Source organism: Crocodylus porosus, unplaced genomic scaffold (assembly GCF_001723895.1).
Source record: "Crocodylus porosus isolate Cpor-Errol unplaced genomic scaffold, CroPor_comp1, whole genome shotgun sequence".
Lineage (NCBI taxonomy): Eukaryota > Metazoa > Chordata > Crocodylia > Crocodylidae > Crocodylus > Crocodylus porosus.
This window is the reverse complement of record NW_017728907.1, coordinates 45854883-45873474: the sequence shown is the minus strand read 5'-3', so window position 1 is coordinate 45873474 and position 18592 is coordinate 45854883. Positions and strand designations below refer to the sequence as shown.

The following is an 18592-nucleotide window of genomic DNA, read 5'->3' as shown; positions in this document are numbered from 1 at the left end:
TGAGTCAGGTATTTGGTATTCATTAAATGTAATTACAGTTTAATTGGAGTTTAATCTTTTTTTTTCTTTTTTTTCTTTTTTTTTTAAGTTTCAGTGCTCTAAGGCAAGCAGCTAAAGAAACACAGGGCAGAAGCAGCCCAGCTTGTTTAAGTTGCCATCCACTGAGTAATACAGGGGCCACGGCTCATGCTTGGACTCGCATGCCACGAGTTGGGTGGAAGCATTTTGTAGTAGAGGGGCTGTTTCTATAGGGTGGAGAGAGTCTCAAGAGCTCTCCTCCCTGTGGCTCTAGATTAGACTGCCGTGGTGGCCCGTGAACCTGGCTGCTGCATGCATGCACCACATCCCAGCCTTGCACCTTGTGCTGCCTGCCCTTCAAAAGACAATTAGACGTGTGTGATACTCAGTAAAGCAGTGCGGTGTGCATCTGTACTGATGGGGATTGTTTTCTTTGATTGCTCAGGTGCACTGGTAGTGAGCTCCTGACCTCTGTGTTTTCAGTCCTTTTTTTCCTTAAAAGAAGGCTTTTTTTTGGTTGCAGAGCTACAAAAAACTAAATAAAGGCTTTGCACAGCACAGGCCCCTTCACTAGTGCACAGTAAAGGCTCTGAGCTCGTCAAACATTGCTGCCATAGGCTTAACTTTAAGCATGCAAGCAAGCCAGGCGCGAGTGGGTTAACAGGAGGTCTTCAAAGTTTGCAGACCTGGGAGACCCTGCTCTGAAGGACATATGGAATAACAAGTGGTAGTGAAGCTTTAAAGCTTCATGTGCCATCAGAGTTTTTGTAAATATGTTGTTGTGCTGGCAGTGGTTTAAATGGGAAAACGTGCTTTGTGAAGCTGCTCCGAAGCCTTCCGCCTGCTCCTTCATTCACGGCACCAGTGCACCACCCTCCCCTTTTAACCAGAGAGGTTTATTGTGTCCACCTTTGCAGAGACATTACCTGTCATATCAACATGTCAGAACGGCCATTTCCTGGTCAGACCCCACATCCATCTTGCCCAGTCTCTGGTGTCACACGGTGGCAGAGAGCAGAGGCTGAAAGGGAGCGTGACTGGGTCTGAGCAGCGTTTTCCTTCCTCCTCTCTCCTTTGCGGCATCCAGCACTTACTGTCTAGGAAGTTCTGATTCAGAGGCTGTGCCCCTCACTCCCATACTCAATAGCTACTGATGCCCCTTTCCTCTAAGGACACGTCTAATCCTTTTGAATCTGGCTAAACTCAGCTTTCACTGCATCTGGTGGCAATGAGTTCCACTCTTTAGTGACATTCTGGGTGAAAAAGGGCTTCCTTGTTCTTAGTTTTAAACTTACTACCTGCTCTTTTTATGTTGTGACCCCTTAGTTCTTGTCTGGTGTGAGAGAGTAAATAATAAATCCCTATTCACCTTCTCTTCAGCATTTAGTGTTTTATAAACCCTTCTCATGTTTCCCCTCAACTGTCTGATTTCTAAACTGAACAGGCCTGGCCTTTTTTATCTTTCCTTATGTGGAAGTCCCTTCATACCCCTCATCATCTTTGTTGTCCTTCATTGGACTTTCTCTAGTTCTTCTCTTCCCTTGTGGAGGCACAGGGACCAGATCTGGGCACAGGATTCAGAATGTGGATGAGCTGTGGGTGTATAAAGGAGCACAATCACTGCAGCCTGGGAGTGGCCGAAGGTGTCTAATGCAGTAGAAACGGCCTGCGTGGATTCAGGCAGCCTCAGCTGGTGCTGAAAAGAGTTCGGTGTTGAAATGGGCAGCACGCGGGGCATCCTGTGCACGCACTGGCCGCTTGCCTGTACTGTTTCCCCAGGCAGGCTGTGTTGAGTTGCAATCCTTCCAGCTGGATGCATAGGAGATCCCCTGCTTCTCTGTCTCTAGAATGAACATGTGTTTTCACTAGGCAGTTTGGGCTGCCTGGCATTTGCACTGTGTGGTTTCAGAAAGATGGGCTGGTGTGGAGACCTCCTAACGGTCCATGTGCTGCTCCTCTGATTCCTGTGCTCTCTCCCCCTCTCCTTTGTTTCAGCTGACTGGAATTATTCAAGGCATGGTGGATGGGCAGCCGAGTCTCCAGCAAGTGCTTGAGGTAAGCAGAATAACCTTTAGTTCCTGACCCCTGACCTCTACTCCCCCTCCCACCTCCTCCCCGCGCCTGAGAATCGAACCGCGTAATTTGACTATGATTACGGCTTCATTAGAATAACATTTGCTGTCACGTCGGTGACATGCTGCTGAGAGTATTGAACCATTGATCTGTCATCTCCAGCTGTTCATGTCAAGGGTACTGACAAGATGTCCAAACTCCTGCCAGCAGACAGGAGAAGAGGCGATTTGACTTGAGCCAGCCGCAGCGTGCCAAGACATTGTTTTAGACCGCTGCAAGGCAGCTGGCCCTCCCCCCATGCGGGTGGAGTGAATGCTCCATAATACACGTGGCGGAGAAGGAAAATGCCTTTAAAACCTAATCTGTGGGATGGGTGAATGAAGCTATAGCCCTAATAATGCCATCTGCTTAATGTTGGATTCCTACAGCTTTTAGGGCTTAATTAGCTTGAAAGTGTTTCTCTATCAATAGCTTTTGTTGGTCGTCAAACACCGGAGGAGCCCTCCTTGAGCTGAGCCCACGCAAGCTTCAGGTCATTGCACGATGCATTGTCTCTGTCAGGATGTGGGCCTCCTAATTGTTCTTAATCGGAATAATTGCACCAATTGCTTATGGAAGGAAATCAAATTAATAGTGTTAGCATCCTCCGTGGGGGTGGCACTTCGTGGGCACTCACATCAGGGATTTTGGAAAGGTCATGACGGCTCTGCGTCGTGCCGGGGGCCCTCCATCGTCGAGACGGCACGGCAGCCCCTGGGACACGGGGGTGGCGTGTGCAGGAGGAGCCTCTGATGCTGATCCATGGTGAGCTGCTTGCTGCCGGGGCTGCATGGATCAGCCTCAGACTGAGCCTCTTGCCTGTTCCAGCCCCTGTCTTGAAGATGATGGTGATGAGAGTGGTTGGTAGAGGTTCTCTACACCTGAACCTGATCCCCCAGCACTGTCCAGAGCAGACATGAGGGATCAGGCAGAGCTGGAGCCCACTGAGGGCTGGGGATGGTTAGGAGGTGCAAGAGGACCTGGGGGGAAAGCTGTTGCCAGCCAGGGCCACAGCCGAACTCCCAGAAGTGCTTGGAAGCCTTTAGCTGAGGCCACACATTTCCTAGGCCCAGCTGGGTTGGCTTCCCTTGCAATGCGCTGGGTTATTTTGCCCAGCTGCTAACTCTTGTATTTTGAAGGTGTGTAGATCAGTTGTTCACAACTAGATATAGGCACATCCCCTACCTCTCTTCCCCTCTGGTCATGGCAAAAGCATCTCGAAAAGGTGAATTGTAACAGCCAAGTGACAGTAACGTCTGAGCCACGACCTCTGCTCCTTCCCCACCTCGGCTGGAGGGACCCCTGCCTTCTTGGAGTGGTCTACTCCAGCCCCTGGGGCTTTCAGGGTGTGCATTGAAGACCAGCCTCTGCCATTCACATGCCATTGGCAGCAAAAGTAGCCAGGGTCCCTTGTACGGGGCTCCTGCCCTCCGACCCTCCTTGCTGCAGGTGACAAGTGCAAACTCACAAATTAGCCAGCACATGGGTACTTGCATCTGAGGTGCCCCTGGTGTGGCCACTCTTCTTCAGGAGTAAGTGAGTCTTATCCCAGAAGAGCACAATCCACTGCAGAATTAGATTCAGCTGATCCAGAAGAAGGGTGTCCACATGGGCAGCTAACCAGGAAGGGCTACTTCACTTCAGATTCAGACCCTCTCTTACTCTGAAGTAGGTGATTTGTGCCAGCAAGCCCATGGAGCTAGGGGGAGGGGAGAAAATGTGTTGAACCCTCCACAAAGGAGGTGCGTGTGCTGAGCTGGGTGGCCTTGGTGCTTGTGTGCAGGGATGTGGGTTTTTTTTGTTTTTGTTTTTTTGCACCCGTCCTGGAGGCACTGCTGTACCAGGTCAATGCATGGAGTGGATGGAGCACGCTCCGGTTCCACCACCCAATACCAAAAAGAATCTGCTCAATATAAACCTCCTATGGAGGACATATCAGCGGGCCAAAAGCCCCACATGAGCGGAATGCAGGGAGAGGCTGCAGGCCTACGTGGTCACGCTGCTTCCCCTGCCAGGTGTGCAGGGATGTTCCTTTGCTGGGGGCCCGTCCTGTGCAGCAGACTCTGCAAAGTGGGGTAGCTGAGAATCCCACCCCCACGGGTTGCATTTCCTCCCAAGCGCAGGTGAGGATCTCCCATTCCTCTCTGGTTCGCTCCTTTTCCTTCCATTCCCAGGCTGGGGGCTGCGGAGCCAAGGGGGAGCTTCTTGGTTTAATTTCTAGCTTCCTCTGCGTGTCACAGGGAATGTGGTTGTTTCAGTATCAGTCTCCATGGAGGGGGCTGGGGCCAGGTTGGAGAGGAAGCTGAGGCCTGTTTCAGCCTTGCTGTCCCATTCCTACTCGTAGGGCACCCAGAGCCACTGTTGTGCCTGATAAGATCACTTCTGCTCCACGCCTGATGTGGCCTCTTGGAAATCTTCAAAGGCCCAAGTGTGCTCATGTGGAGAAAAGGAGCTCAGAGATGAGGCGAGAAGTGTGTGGGGTGGGGGCTGCCCCCAGATAAGGTCACAGCTTTCTCTTCTCTCGTTCGCAGCTGCTTATCTGAGCATGACTGTTGTGGTGCTTCCCATGCCAGCACTGCTTACCTGCTTGTCCTCTCTTCTTTACAGAGGGTTGATGAGTGGATGGCAAAGGAAGGCCTCCTAGACCCCAGCGTCAAGTCGATTTTTGTAACCTGCGGTGACTGGGATCTGAAAGTCATGTGAGTACAGCTGGGCGAGGTGCCTGTGGCCCACAGTGTGGTGTTCTCCACACCCCACCCCACCCCCAACGAGATCCCCCTCTCTCATTAGCCAGTGGGACGGTTCGTGCAGCTCCACAAATCTGCCCTGTGTTGGGACGAGGACGGTGCTTTTGCCCTCCCTGTTCATTCCCACAACTCACTTCTGCTGACCCTCTCCCACAACAGAGAATCCACGCTGATGCTGAGAATCCTGCAAGCTTCCTCCACCCCCTTGTTCACCGTGTGGGATTGTAGGTGGGAGAGGGGGGAGCCTTGCACGGGACCGCTGGGCAGAGGGGTCCCTGTGTGCCTGGGAAAGGGCTTAACTGGGATGTTTCCAGTCGCATCCATTCTCCAACTCGCAGAGCAAGGACACGCCTCCCATTTCTAGCTCCTTTAGTCATTGGCTGCCTCGGTCCATACCTGATGGCCTGGGGAGCTCGGGGGATAAATAGCTTCCCCATCCTGACAGCTGTGTTCTGTTTCCTAAGCTGTGCTGCCTGCAGCTGGCGTTGCCTCAGGGAACAGGAGCACTGTACTTCCCGTGAAGGAGAAGGAGCAAGTGGGGAGCGGGTGGTCTTAGCTTCTATATCTCTGAAGCAAAGGATGCCCCCAGGGCATCTTTCATCTACAAGGCCTTCCCTCTGCCTTGCGGGTACACTGCAAGGGCACTAGCACATGGGTTATCATGGCAAAAGGGATTGAGAGCCAGGGCTCAGGGCTGGCATACTCGAACTGGCATTCTTGCTGACAGCAGTCATGCTTGCAGGCTGAGCGAGTGGCCGTTTAGGTATCTGCATGGTTATTGGCACACATGTATAGGTGTGTCCTTCCACACACTTGCCTGTGCCCATGGGGGGCTGGCTGCATACAGAAGTAACCCTGACGCTTGAAGTCAGGCCAGATCCATACTGCAGAAGCAGCGCAGTGTTGCAGCACTGAATGCCCTGGCACTCCTGTAACCTCTCAGCTGCTCTTTGCTGGTTAAGTGCCTGGTACAGGCGGCTGTCTTCATCACACCGAGAAGGTTCAGGCATTGACGTGCCCAGCACTAAGCTGACATCCACTGCTCATTAGCAGTGTCACCTGGTTCTTAGCATGACATTGCTTTCCCCTAGCGTGAAGCCGAAATAAAATGCTCACAAGCCAGGAGAACCCAGCATAGGCTCCGTTTTGCTGGCTGGAATTTTGCGGGGGGCCTGCTCATTCCCTGCTTGCTTGAGGAATGGGGACTTTCTTTTCCATGCACACCTTGCAGATGCAAAGGGAGGGATGGGCGTACCAGCCAGGCGTTTCTGATCTGTTCCCTTGTCTCAGCTCTTGTCTTCTGCTGGGGGGAGAGTCAGGCCTCTGTCCTGTCAGAAAGGAAGGATGGGGCTGCATCTTGCCCATGTTACGAGGTCAGTCCTGTCCTTTTTGTTATCATAAGATGACCTCGGGACATATGCATGCCCCCTGAGTTGGCTTCTACACAGCTCCTGGCTCTATTATCAGCTCTATATTTGGGGAGTGGATGGCCGTGCCACTTGTTTTGGGGCAGTGGTCCATTGTTCTGTGTTTTTTCTAGCTGTGAGTATGAAAGGTGGTGAAGCTTGCTCTGGAGAAGCTCCCAGGGGACATAGAGAGGGGTGGAGTCCCCACCTGTCTGCTCCCTGGCCAGTGCCTCCAGGGCCACATGCCGTGGGCTCATTCTTCTCCCACCACTGGCTTTGCCTGCCATCGGGAAACCTGCTCTGATACTCTCTGGAAGCAGTTCAGGTTGTTCAGTGACCCACGGGACACGTGCCGGCTTGGGTGACCAGCATTCCCCCAAGAAGGGTTGGGGGGGACATTGCTCTGCAGAGCAGCTAGTAGGAGGCATCATGGTCCAGGCTAGCTCCTGGGAATCTGACATTTGCTATTGCCAGCCCCTCATGATTCTTACTGAAAGTAGGGCTGGCCAGGAGGGCCCAATGAGTGGCTTGTTTCTCTTTTCTTTTCCTCTGTTTTAAGACCATTCACTTCTGCACTAGAGCAAAGTCCTGCACTTAAGATGGAACAGCCCCCTGCATGGGTCCAGGCTGGGGGTGACTGGCTGGGCAGCAGCTCTGCAGAAAAGGACCTGGCAGTGATGGGGCACAAGAAGCTGAACAGGAGCCAGCAGTGTGCCCTTGGTGCCAAGAAGGTGAACAGCATCCTGGGCTGCATTGGTAGGAGCGGTGCCAGCAGATTGAGGGCAGTGATTCTTCTTATCTGTTCAGTACTGGTGAGGCCACATCTGGAGTCCTGTGTCCAGCTGTGGGCCCCACACTACGGAAAGGATGTGGACACATTGGAGAGAGTCCAGTGGAGGGCAACAAAAATTGTTGAGGGGCTGGGGGACATGACTTGTGAGGAGAGGCTGAGGGAAATAGGCTGATTTAGTCCAGAGAAGGGAAGACTGAGGGGGTTTGAATAGCAGCCTTCACCTCCCTGCAGGGGGGCTACAAAGAGGATGGAGCTGGACTGGTCTCAGTGGGGGCAGACAACAGGACAAGGAGCAATGGGCTCAGGCTGCAGCAAGGAAAGTTGAGGTTGGATATTAGGAAAAACTTCCTCCCGAGGAGGGTGGTGAAGCTCCGGAACAAGTTAGCCAGAGACGTTGTGGACTCCCCACGCTTGGAGGTGTTTAAGCCCCAGGTGGACAAAGCTGTGTCTGGGATGATGTAGTTGGGCCTGGTCCTGCTTGGAGCAGGGGGTTGGACTAGATGTGACCTCCTGAGCAGCCTTCCCATCCTCATTGTCTGTGATTCTGTGATCTCCACAATTCAATTCCGAAGCCTTTCCAGGGCAGAGTGGAAAATACATGTTGTGTTTCCAGCGTTGCGGATGCAGGGAGCTGGCGTGCAACCTGTTAGCGAACTGCACATCATAGGGCCCTGGCGCTGATTGGACGCAGCTGCATGGAGCGTCACATCTGATTAGCAGCATGCCGGTGAATGGGGCTTGAGTGAAAACTCCCTGCCAGCTCCGACTTGTCTCATTTCCCATTGCTTTTATCCATCACCACAAAGGCCGAGCCCCCTCCTGAACTAATTAAGTTTGCATGTGTTTAGACACATTGCCAAATGGGGTTTAGCAAACCAGAACTGAGCATCTCTGTTTCAGCAGGAAAGGCACGTGGCTGAAATAGCCATGCGGGCAAAACAGTGCAGCGTCTCGGCTATGGCATATTTAGGAAACGCTCTAAAGCAAGGCCCTGCTGTGCCCTGAGAGACTTTCAGGGCAGCCCAGGAAGTGGTGTCATTTCTTCCCACAAAGTCTGCAAATGACTGGCACTGCTCAGGGTGGGAAAGAGGGGTCAGCGGCTTGCCCCTTATCACTCTCTGGGGTCAGGCTTGCAGCTGTTCTGCACTTGCTAACCTGTGGAGTAGGCAGTGGGGACTTGTCCATGGAGGGGAAGCGATGAGGAAAGTTTTATTGAGACTGAAGAAGGAACAGGCAAAGCAAGGGGGTGACCTGGATGCTGGGATGGCCACCCCCATTCCTGTGAATACGAGCATGTGGAGCAACCCCAAGGGGTGAAGTTGTCCTCGTTGCTCTCCTTGTTTCTCCCAACACCCCCTGTACCCAAGAGTGTGGCTATCTCTTCAAAAGACCACTATGCACTGAGCTGCTGGCATCCCTGTAAGCACTCTGCGTCCTAGCGTATGGTAGCCCTGTTTGTAACAGGGCTCCTTTTCTCTGAGCTCCCTTATTGGAAATGTTGTGCTGGAAGGGAGTTTTAGGGGCCATCTAGTCAACCGCTGCCTGAGGCAGGATCAGGCCTGTCCAAAGCAGCCCAGACAAACCCTGTGTCTGAGCTCTGAGCAACCCAACAGTCACCCCTGACACAGCCCCAGGCATCACCCCTGCCCCTGCCTCCGGGAAAGCAGAGGGGCTGCGGCCGCCAACATCTTGCTGCTGCTGGGGGGTTCACGGACACTGGAGAGATCCCTGGCAGAGGCCGTGTCCCCGCTGCAGAGGAAGGCAAACCCCCCCAGTCCAGACCAGTCTGAGCAGCGGGAAAATTCCTTTCTGATTGCAAATATGGTATTGGTCTGAGCCTGAGCAGAGGCAAGGCCCTCTATCCAGGACCCTTCTGGTTTAAGTCCCAGCAGGAGCACTGACACAGCCCAGTCCCCATTCCCGGCCTGGACTGCAGCCACAACCTGACAGTGCTGAGGAAGGAGAAATGATGGTTTCCATTGCAAAATTTCACCCAAGAACTTTGCATGCAGATGCCGTGAGGTCGTCTGCGCACCCAGCCCAAGGAGTGGGCTCTGGCCTCTGCCCTGTATTCTCGTGCTGCCGTCTGAGTTTTCTGCTCATCCTCATTCACCCTTCACTGGAATGAGCAGGTGGCAGCGGCATGCAGGGCTGCTCATGGAAGACACGGGTTAGGGCTTCCCACCCTCTTGTGTTGCTGGGTTGATGGCATGGGGGCAGGCCTGCCTAGCCTGGGTATCCCCCATGTACCTGTTGCTGAGCTCAGAGTGTGAAGACAAGTGCTCGGGGCTGCACGTTCCTCAGTTGGATCTGTTCTGCACAGTAATGAAACCAGCTGCATGGATGCGCAGCAGCAGCCGCATGCCTGCCTGCAAGGGGTGCAAGTATTGGGGTGGTAGGAGGGGGAACAGTGGTGCCAGTAGATAGAAGAAGGTACTGCTATAGTCTGGGTGGGTGGCAGGTAGGGTGCTAGGTAGGGAACCAAGGCAAGCGGTGGGTATTACCCATGACCCAGTAGAGAGTGCTGGTATTTGGGGTTCGCCCCGGTAGCAGAGGCTGTGCAGTCTAAATTTGATGTCAGTTGACCTTAGGGTCTGTGTCTGGGACCCTGCTGCTGGGTACTCGGTGCTTCCCCTTGTCCCCCTCTTGTCTGTATGTATCAGGCAGTTTTTAAGCTTCCCCCAGCGGTGCTGGGTACTGCTGCAGCCCAGGCTGGGGATGGGACTGGGCTGTGGCAATGCTCCTGCTGGGACCAGCCCCACATGCCTGGCTGCAGGGTCTTACTCCTGCGCTTAGGCTCAGACCGATGCCATGTTTGGGGTTAAGAAGGGGTTTCCTTCCAGTCAGATTGGTACAGACTGGGGTGGGGGGCGGGTTGCCTTCCTTTGCAGCGGGGGCACGGCCTCTGCTTAGGGTCTCTTGAGCATATGCTAACAACCTTTTATAGGAGCCAGACGTTGGCTGCTGTGGTTCCCCTGCTTTACCGATGGGCAGAGTCAAGGGATGTCTCAATGCTGTGGGAGGGGTGACTTGCGTTGCTCAGAGTTTGGACAACGGGTGGTTTGGACAGGGCTGATCCTGCCTCCAGCAAGGCTTGGACTAGATGTGCCCCCATGGGTCCCTTCCTGAGATCAGCTTGGAAGCGACCGGGGGACGGGGCCATCCCTTCTCCTGCGGAGTGGAGCTCATGCCGAACGCCATCTGTTCCAGCTCGGCTCAGCCACCGGCAGCATCAGTTGTGAGAACCTGATGTTCGGGGCCTGGGTCCTGCTGTGATGGGGCTGGGCCCCTGTGGCTCTGCACAGTACAGGAGGTGCCGGCTCGTGCCTGGGTTTTTACCTGTAGCATGGGAGGCTCCATGCTGCAGCTTGCTCGCTTTTCGAGATGGGGTGCCGTGCAGGGCAGGGACTTGGCGATGAGATGCTGCTATCCGATCTCCCTCTGCATGGATCGCTTGGCTTTGGGCCCCAGCGATGAGCACAAACCAGGCTGGGGAAGGAGAGATAGCAGTTCCCCTCCACCATCCTCCCCTTCCCTCTTGTTAAGATGCAATTTCTTTAATGAGGAAAACCTCTTGAGTGGGAACATCACCTTTCTGAAGGCTCGTCCTGACAAGGCAGTTCAAACCGACAGAGCCGCATCTCAGCTTCAGCAAATATCACTCACTCATTATACATCCTCCCCCCACTGCCAAAAAAAAAAAAAAAAAAGCCCTCATCCCTAGACAAGGAAATGAATCATACTCCCGCTTCGAATACATCCTGACACCGGTGGGTCTAATGAGAGGGGGCCATTCATTCTGGGCGTAGAGTTCCCTGTGCCGACACAAGCATGTTATTAATTAAAGAAGAGCTACCTGAAGCGAGAGATGAAAGGGGCACCAGAGCTGCCAAGCTAAACTGCGAGGGGATACAGCCTCGTTAGGCGCACAGGTCCACAGACCCGCGACTGCTGGAGGAGAGGATTCCTGTCGCCGGCTGCCAGGAGCTCTCCCCAGCGCTTTAAAGAGCTGGAGGGCCAGAGCCCAGCTAGATGCCAGCTGATGCAGGATCTGGCCCAAATTCGGGAGGACGTTGCATCTGGGATGCAACTTGTACTGATAACAACGGGCAGGGGACTGGTGCAGCATCTACAACCCAGTGCATGGTGGCTACGGTGCCATGAAGGGGGGAGCATCTGAACAGCAATGGAGCCCGGTTCATCAGGAAGAGAGGCTGAGACTTCGTTCTGCAATTGCCCCAGTGCTGGGGGTTTGCTTTGGCTCTGTATGGTGTCCAAAGTGCCGTCTTGTCCCTCTGCTTGCGTGAATCCACAGGCCCCTCCACACCTTTGTCCTTGTAATGCCCTTGAGACTCAGGGAAGTATGCATGTCTCCCTTTCACAGCGAGCAAACTGGAGCACCGGTAGGTTCCACGACCTGCCCAGGTCACGCTGTCTGCAGCAGAGGCAGGAACAGCCCAGACCTCCCAAATCTCCATCCTTACAGCAAGGCCATCCCTCCATCTTTCTCTATCATCTGTAGAAATACTGAGAACCATCAGCTAGGCAAATGGCGGTGGGGGCGGCCTCTTGTCTATACCACTGAAGGGAGATGCTTGTTCAATGCTTTCTGCAGCAGGTTGAAAGGAGTTAATTCATTTCTTCGGAGGAAAGTACTTGCTCAGAAGTTTTTTATTTGGTTAAGTAAGTGGTAAAAGGCAAGTGCTGTCTTCCTAATACAGCAATAAAACACGGCAAAGTGGCTTGAAATGTTTATAGCCCTTGGTGCCCTTCTTAGGATTCACGTTAGTGGATGTGGATTTATACCGTGGCTTAATTTTATTTTACTGTTTTAATTCTTCTTGTGCAAGTTATGCTAGCAAGTCGGCTGCACCGTATTAAGAGCAAATCAGCCCTGGATACAATAGCGGAGGCCAATCCTAGCAGGCTTGGAAGAGAGAAACACTTCTGCTTTTTCAAACCAGGGCCCTTAGTGGGTCAGGGGGTTGGCACTTCACAGCCGTGTGCCTCTTGAGGCTTGGGTCACGAGTGCCAGTGACTTGGTGGTTTATTCTGCCCTTCTGTCTTGGAGCTAGGCAGCGACGGGCAGTTGCTGCTTGGGAAGTGGGGTGGCAGACTCTAACGAAGGCAAAACAGCAGGACCTTGGGAGGTCCCTCCCAGCCCTACTTTTCTGTGCCTGGTTGTTACCGTGCCTTCAGCCTGAGGTTGTAGCAGCACAGGAGCGAGGGCTTTGTGTTGGGAGGCCCAGGACTGGAGTAGCAGGGAGAAGGGGCTGTGGGTTGGGAACTGAGCATCATCCACAAAGACTGAGGGCCCGTGGCAGAGGTGAGTGGGGAATGAGTTGAAGGCAGCTTGCCATGAGCTCCGCTCTTGGCCTCTGCAAAAGTCTCTTGCTTTTCCTTCACCTTCCTTGCTGACCAGATGCACACCTGGGAAGGTCTTGTGCCTGGCACGTTACCTAAAGGGAAAGAAGAGAAGGGGACATGCAGAACAAATGCTCCGTCTTGGAGAGATTTCTCTCTTGGACCCCCTATGTGCACGTTATCTCTAGCATTATCTCTTCACAACATTCACCTCTGGTTATCCCCTGCCCCTGGCTTTCTTTGAGAGCTGATGGCCGCACAAGGTTGCCTCTGAGGGAGGAGACATGTAACTTCGGGAGTTCCCCTTGGGCAGGACTGGTCTCAGATCTTCATGTGAGGTTTGGCTTGGAAATGTCTGTGGGGCTCGTTCTGGGAGCTCAAAGGGTGCAGAGTCCTGTCCACAGATCTGGGGTTGTTGGATAGGTGTCAGTTGAAGACCTAATGAGCTTTGACGCCAGTCACACTCAAGCAAGTATGGATCAGGCTGTTTGGAAATCAGGACTGTAGTCAAGCTGGATGCAGATGGGAGGCAGTGGAACTGCTCTGGAAGAGTTGAAGGAGAACACGGCTCATTCATGCTTTGTTTCCAGATGTGAGCGATGGTCTTGCCCCGGGGCAGGGTGCATTTCCTTTTACTTGGGCTGCTTTTAGACTGGGAGTCTTTTGAGAAGAGAAGCTCAAGTTCAAGCACAAGTTGCTGGGTGAAGTAACACATGGTTATGTGGTCCGGAAGAACAACCCCCGGTGCAGGAGCTGCTGACCAAAAGACTGGCTTGTGCCACATGGGAAGTCCAACGGGATGTTCCTACGGGTCTCTTCTGGCTGTAAGGTCTATGGCAGCCATACCATCAAGGCATGGATCTGCGTGCTTAAGCAGGACGTCCCTTCAGCCACGTCTTATGCTCTTGGGCCTCTGACGTGTGCTAGGTGCCAGCTGTCATGAAGACCACATACTGCAGGCAGTGGTTGGGCAGCTTTGGTGCATGATGTGGCACATGAAAGCTGCAGTAGCTTCACCCTTGTGGGTTTCCTTCACCACTTTGAAAGGTTTGATGTTTTAACTTCAGGCAGGTGTATCGTTTTATACTCTTTCTTTTCCACCCTCCAGCCCCTTGGAGTCTCAGCTCTTTCTCTTCCTGAGCCCAAGCAAAATCATTTGCCTTTCAGTGCTGCTTGCTTAGGCTGGGCTGAGTAGAGTTGTGCAGTCTTCATCCTGGGAGGCTTTGAAGCCCCGGCTAGACACAGGCTTGGCTGGGATGATGTAGTTGGGGCTGGTCCTGCTTTTGTAAAATCAGAAAACGAGGGTTACAGGGGATCTTAGGAGGTCACATCTAGTCCAACCCCTGCTCCAGGCAGGACCAGCCCCAACTACATCATCCCAGCCAAGGCTTTGTTTAGCAGGGAGTTGGATTAGATGTGACCTCCCAAAGTCCCTTCCAACCCTCACGTCCTACGATTCTGTGAACTGCCACGTCCTGTGTCAGGCTCCAGGTCCATCTTGCCCAGCGTCGTGTCACGCGGCAGTAGAGCGGAGGCTGGATGGGAGAGTGACTGGGTCTAAGCAGGGCTCCATCACTTGGAATAGCTGCTCCCCAACAGGGTCTCATCCGTTTTGTTGCTCTTGGGAGCCACCTCCCCTGAGGGGCTCAGCACTCAAGTGACCCTCCTCTCGTAGCTCCTAGATGATGAGCTTCTTTTGGGTCTCTTGGAGGTGTCCAGCCTTTGACCACAGGTCCCTGAAAAGCACACAGTGGGGTTGAGAATTGCAGTCTGGATGGGTCTGAAATCCCACCTCTGCGTGAAGTATCAGATCTGTCACAGCCCATGGTGGTCCTTCACTCTGCAGTGCCCAGAGTCTTCCCTTCATTGACTCCCCACGGTCACCTCGTCCTCCGCTGCATCAGCCTTTCCATCTGCATATTGGGCGCAGTCCTCTTGGGCGGGTGCTGGCGCTACACCATAAAATGGCTGTTGAAAGCAAGAGACGAGCAACAACTTCCCTTTCTCCCCTGAGGTTGTGCGTATCCTCTGCCTGCTGGAGGGGAAAGCTGGCTGCAAGTGGCCAAGGCCTCTCCTCTGCTATAGCTTGCCGCACACCGCTCTGAAGAGAGCTGTTCCATTTTCCAGACCATTTAGCTTTCCCGTGGTGATCCTAATTCTTCCCAGCAGGCCTGGGCCATTTCTCAGTTTTCAAAAGGACTCCGGAAAAGGGTTAGGGTGAAAAGGAGCTGTCCTCTGAGCCAGCGGTTAATCATGGGAGGGTTTCACTTATATCAACAACTGTAGACTCTCCCTCTGCCTGAAGAAGGGCTTTTGTGCTCAAAAGCTTGCAAAGGTTCTTTGGGTAAATGTTGTAGTTGGTCTAATAAAAGGTATCACATTTACCCAAAGAACCTTGTTTGCTTATATCATGAGGCTAAATATCGCTCCGCTCTGCTCAGAGGGTGAGTTAATACTCATCTCCTGCTCCGGCGGCGGGGAGTGACCCCTGCTTTTGTCACCGAGCGGCGCGGGAGGAGAGTGTTCCTGTCCGATGTCACGCCAGACGTCAACTACTCTGACGCTCGTCCGCCAGCTTCCCAGCAGAGATCAGGGCAGGTCTCCGGGCTCCTTGGCCAGGCGTCTCTCTCGTCCAGAGACGCTTCTATTGTGCGACACATCAGGTGGCAGAACAGCTTCCATTCCTCAGGCGCCCGAACAAACTCGGCTGCACGTGGGACAGGAGCGATTGCCTTGGACTGACACGCTCGCAGCCGCCACAGAGGGAGGGCCGTGGCCTGTCTGCCCAACGTGTGCAAGATCACAGGGAAACGAAGCATTAGGAGGTGTTTCAGGTGCCAAAGGCCCCTGGCAGCATGAAATGCCAAGTGACATCTTACTGCCGCGGAAGAAACGTGGTGCATTGCCGGTACACATGGGGGTGACTGCAGGGTGTCGTTGCGAGGGAGATCGTGCCGTGGAGGGGGGGACACAACATGGTTAAGGCCACCCGAGAGGAAGGCAGAGCTTGGAAGGCGAGCACCGGTGTCAGAGCGATCGGCTCAGGCACATGAAGCCCTCTCTGTCTCGTGCTGGGTTTGTGGGCTTGGCTAAGGAGGAAATTAGGAGGGGGCTGGTAATTAATTCCCATCTCTGTGTCCAGAGCGAGCGACAACTCTGACTTGCCGCTTCTGAGGCGAAGTTTCTTCAGAACCCGGCGAGGACTCTGGTTCTAACGCCCGGGAAGCAAAGAGAGTCTCCGGGTGCCTGACAGTCCCTTTTCTCTGCTGATTCCCTCTCGCAGGCAGCCTCAGGCTGCCTGTCTCTTTGTTAAGAGAGTGACAGCGATGTGACACCGTGAAAATAATTACTAACAAATCATGGTGGTGACTGCAAACAGCTCGCTGCCTTCAGAGGCATGTCAGGGAGCATTACAGCAAGGCCGCGGGAGCCGTGCGCTGGGCTGGGGGAAGGTGTTCACAGACCTTTGCTGCCCCCATCTCTAGGCTGCTCCCTTCTCTTCCACTCTTTCTTCCACTCTCATCTCCCCTCCCTGTCTTTGCCGTCAAATGATTAATGCTGCTAATTGCCCAGTCAGTCTGGAAAAGGCAAAACCCAGGCGCTGGTTTCAGAGGTGAGAATTGGGCCCTGAAGCCCTCCCCTTCACCCCCATCCTGCCGCAGGACACCAGGTGTGATGGGGGAGCGATACGCACTGCCTCCAAGAATCGGTGCAGGTTTTAGTGGCTGCGTATGTGGATCTGCCCCTGCCCAGGCGAGACCCGATGCATGGAAAGGCCAGGCGACAGGTTTGGGCGGTTCCAGGAACAGAAGGATCCCTCCCTGCTTCGTCCCACCAGAGCCCAGAGATGCTTTGGCAGTGGGATAAGACCTGACCTATGGCTGCACTTGGGAGGGTCAGGAAGGAGGAGAGAGGAGAGCAGGGGCTTGCAGCCGGCTTTCTGCTCCAGCTGATGCTGGGTATGCTGCAGAAGCCCTGCACGGTCCCCAGAGACCCCTCCGTGTCAATGACACCTCAGCAGTGAGAGGGTGATGGGGCTAAAGCAGGTGTCCCTCCAGCCTCCCCATCCGTGGGTTTTGCCCTAGTTCCCAGTCAACAGGAGGCAGAAAGGAGGAGGAGGAGGATCCCCTGGTGTGAGCAGGAGCTCAGGATGGGCTGAGTGCGTCGGACGTGGGGCACAAGCAGCTGAAAAACACAGAAGGGGCTGGGAGCCAATGGAGGGGCAGCGTGGAGATGAAGCCGTATGGCTTTAAAGGCTGCAGTTATGCCAAGAAACTGTTTTGGTGGGGCTCTGGGCTGCTCTGGTTCTCCGAGGGCTGCAAAGGAGCTGCGCTGAGCGGCACAGCGAAGGGCCCATAGTAATGGGGCGGTGTGGGGCAGGTCTCCATCCACCCTGATGCTTGGGGCTGGGGAGGGAGCATGAGCCATGCTGCATGAGGTCACCCGAAGCCCTTGCTCTGCCTGCCTCCGTTTGCGCAGTACCATGCAGTTCTCGAGGGCTGCTTCACTTCAGAAGCGAGGGCGCTGGTGGCTGGGGTGGCTGTGTTGGCAAAAGCATGGGACTGCTGATCGAGGCAGGAGAGCGCTGCTGGCAGGCCCACGGGGAACCTCCTTACAAGTGCCGCTGGGGAGGATGGCAGGAGTCTCCGATCACACCTGTGCTGCATCCAGCCATGCCGGAGAGTCTGGCAGCTCGTGCTGCGGACCCTCAGGCTGGCCTCGAAGTAGAGGGCAGCCTCATGGGAGCCTTCGTACCAGCCCATGGTCCGCCTGGGTGGCTTTGGTGCTCCTTCTCGGTGGCACTCGAGGCTGCGGGCGAAGACTTGATCGCCCGAGCGCGCCGTTCCCAGCAAATAACGAATGCCCCAGGAGATTGCGTGGCAGCAGGGAAGAGGAGGGCTGTCAGCTGCCTGGTCTGTCGGGGAGGCAGGAGCCCTCTCCGGCAGGCAGCCCTTTCCCCCGTTCTCTCTCATTTACTCAAGTGATTTTTCTGACTGTCACATCTGTAAATAATGTTGCTGGCGTGTGGAGCTGGATGCAGCGCGTGGTGGCCGAGGGGGAGGGGACGGCATGGGGGGGGAGCGTGGCGTGGCCCCCTTCCCGCCTCATGCAGTATTTATACAGGGGCTGGGAGTCAGCCGCGGCGACCTCCGGGGTCACGCTGTTAAACAGCTTCGGCACCCCTTTGCATTCTAATTGCTGCACTTGTCCTTTGCTCGGGAGAATTCGCCTGCCTGTCGCCTCTGGTGAAACGCATGCTAATGGCAGCCGGGGCGGGCAGTGGGGAGTGGGGGTCACAGCCAGACTTGCTTCCCCTCCTGCAGGCTCGGAGGCTCGGATGGAGGGTCCAGGTTTCTGTGGCAAGCTGGATTCGGGCTCCTCGCGGCACGCTGCAGGTGGGCACGGGGGAGCCCCATTCTGCTGAGCCGTGCGGGCGGGTGTGATCCTTGGGCTTGTGGCATCGTGTCCTTCCCCTGCATGTCGTGTTTGTAGTGGGAATTGCAGAACTCCTCCTGCGATGGCGGGCGCGAGGGGCTGGGGCTGTGTGGTGGGTTTGGCCATCTGTAGATAGATGCAGAAGGAGACTCCTCTTGTAGAGCGACGAGGAGGGGAGGCTGGTGGCAAAAGACCCCTGAGGGCTGTGGGCAATTCTGCCCCTGGGTGAGAAGTGGGGACTAAGGGGCCGGGGGCAGCTCTTCCCACAAAAGCAAAAGGTAAACATGGTTTTGGGCTGCATCGATAGGAGCATTAGGTGCGAAGTGATAGCTGGAGGTGATGGTGCCTCTGCTCGGCACTGGTCAGGCTTCATCTAGAGCCTCATTTACCGTTCTGAACTGGACATTTTTAGCAAAGTTGGAGAGGGTCCAGAGGTGGGAGACCAAGATAGTCGAGGGCTTGGAAGGCAAGTCATGAAGAAAGGCTGGCAGGGCTGGGCAGGTTCAGCTTCTGGAACAGGTGCGTGAGAGGGGACGCGATCACAGTCTTGACATACTTGAAGCCCTACCATAGAGATTTCATAGATTTCATAGACATCAGGGCTGGAAGGGACCTCGGGAGATGGTCGAGTCCAGCCCCCTGCCCAAAGGGCAGGAAGTCAGCTGGGGTCATAGGATCCCAGCAAGATAAGCATCCAATTTGCTCTTGAAGGTGTT

The 18592-nt window shown here is 54.5% G+C and overlaps 1 protein-coding gene across 5 annotated transcripts in view; it reads left to right on the top strand.

The window, feature by feature from the left end:
• Window positions 1-18592, top strand: part of ERI3 (ERI1 exoribonuclease family member 3) — a 161342-nt gene that overhangs the window by 28799 nt on the left and 113951 nt on the right. For all 5 annotated transcript variants that reach the window (XM_019531305.1, XM_019531306.1, XM_019531302.1 and 2 more), the window contains exons 4-5: window positions 2014-2073; window positions 4738-4829. In XM_019531305.1, the coding sequence (XP_019386850.1) occupies window positions 2014-2073; window positions 4738-4829 (152 nt within the window). The remainder of the gene's footprint in view (window positions 1-2013; window positions 2074-4737; window positions 4830-18592) is intronic.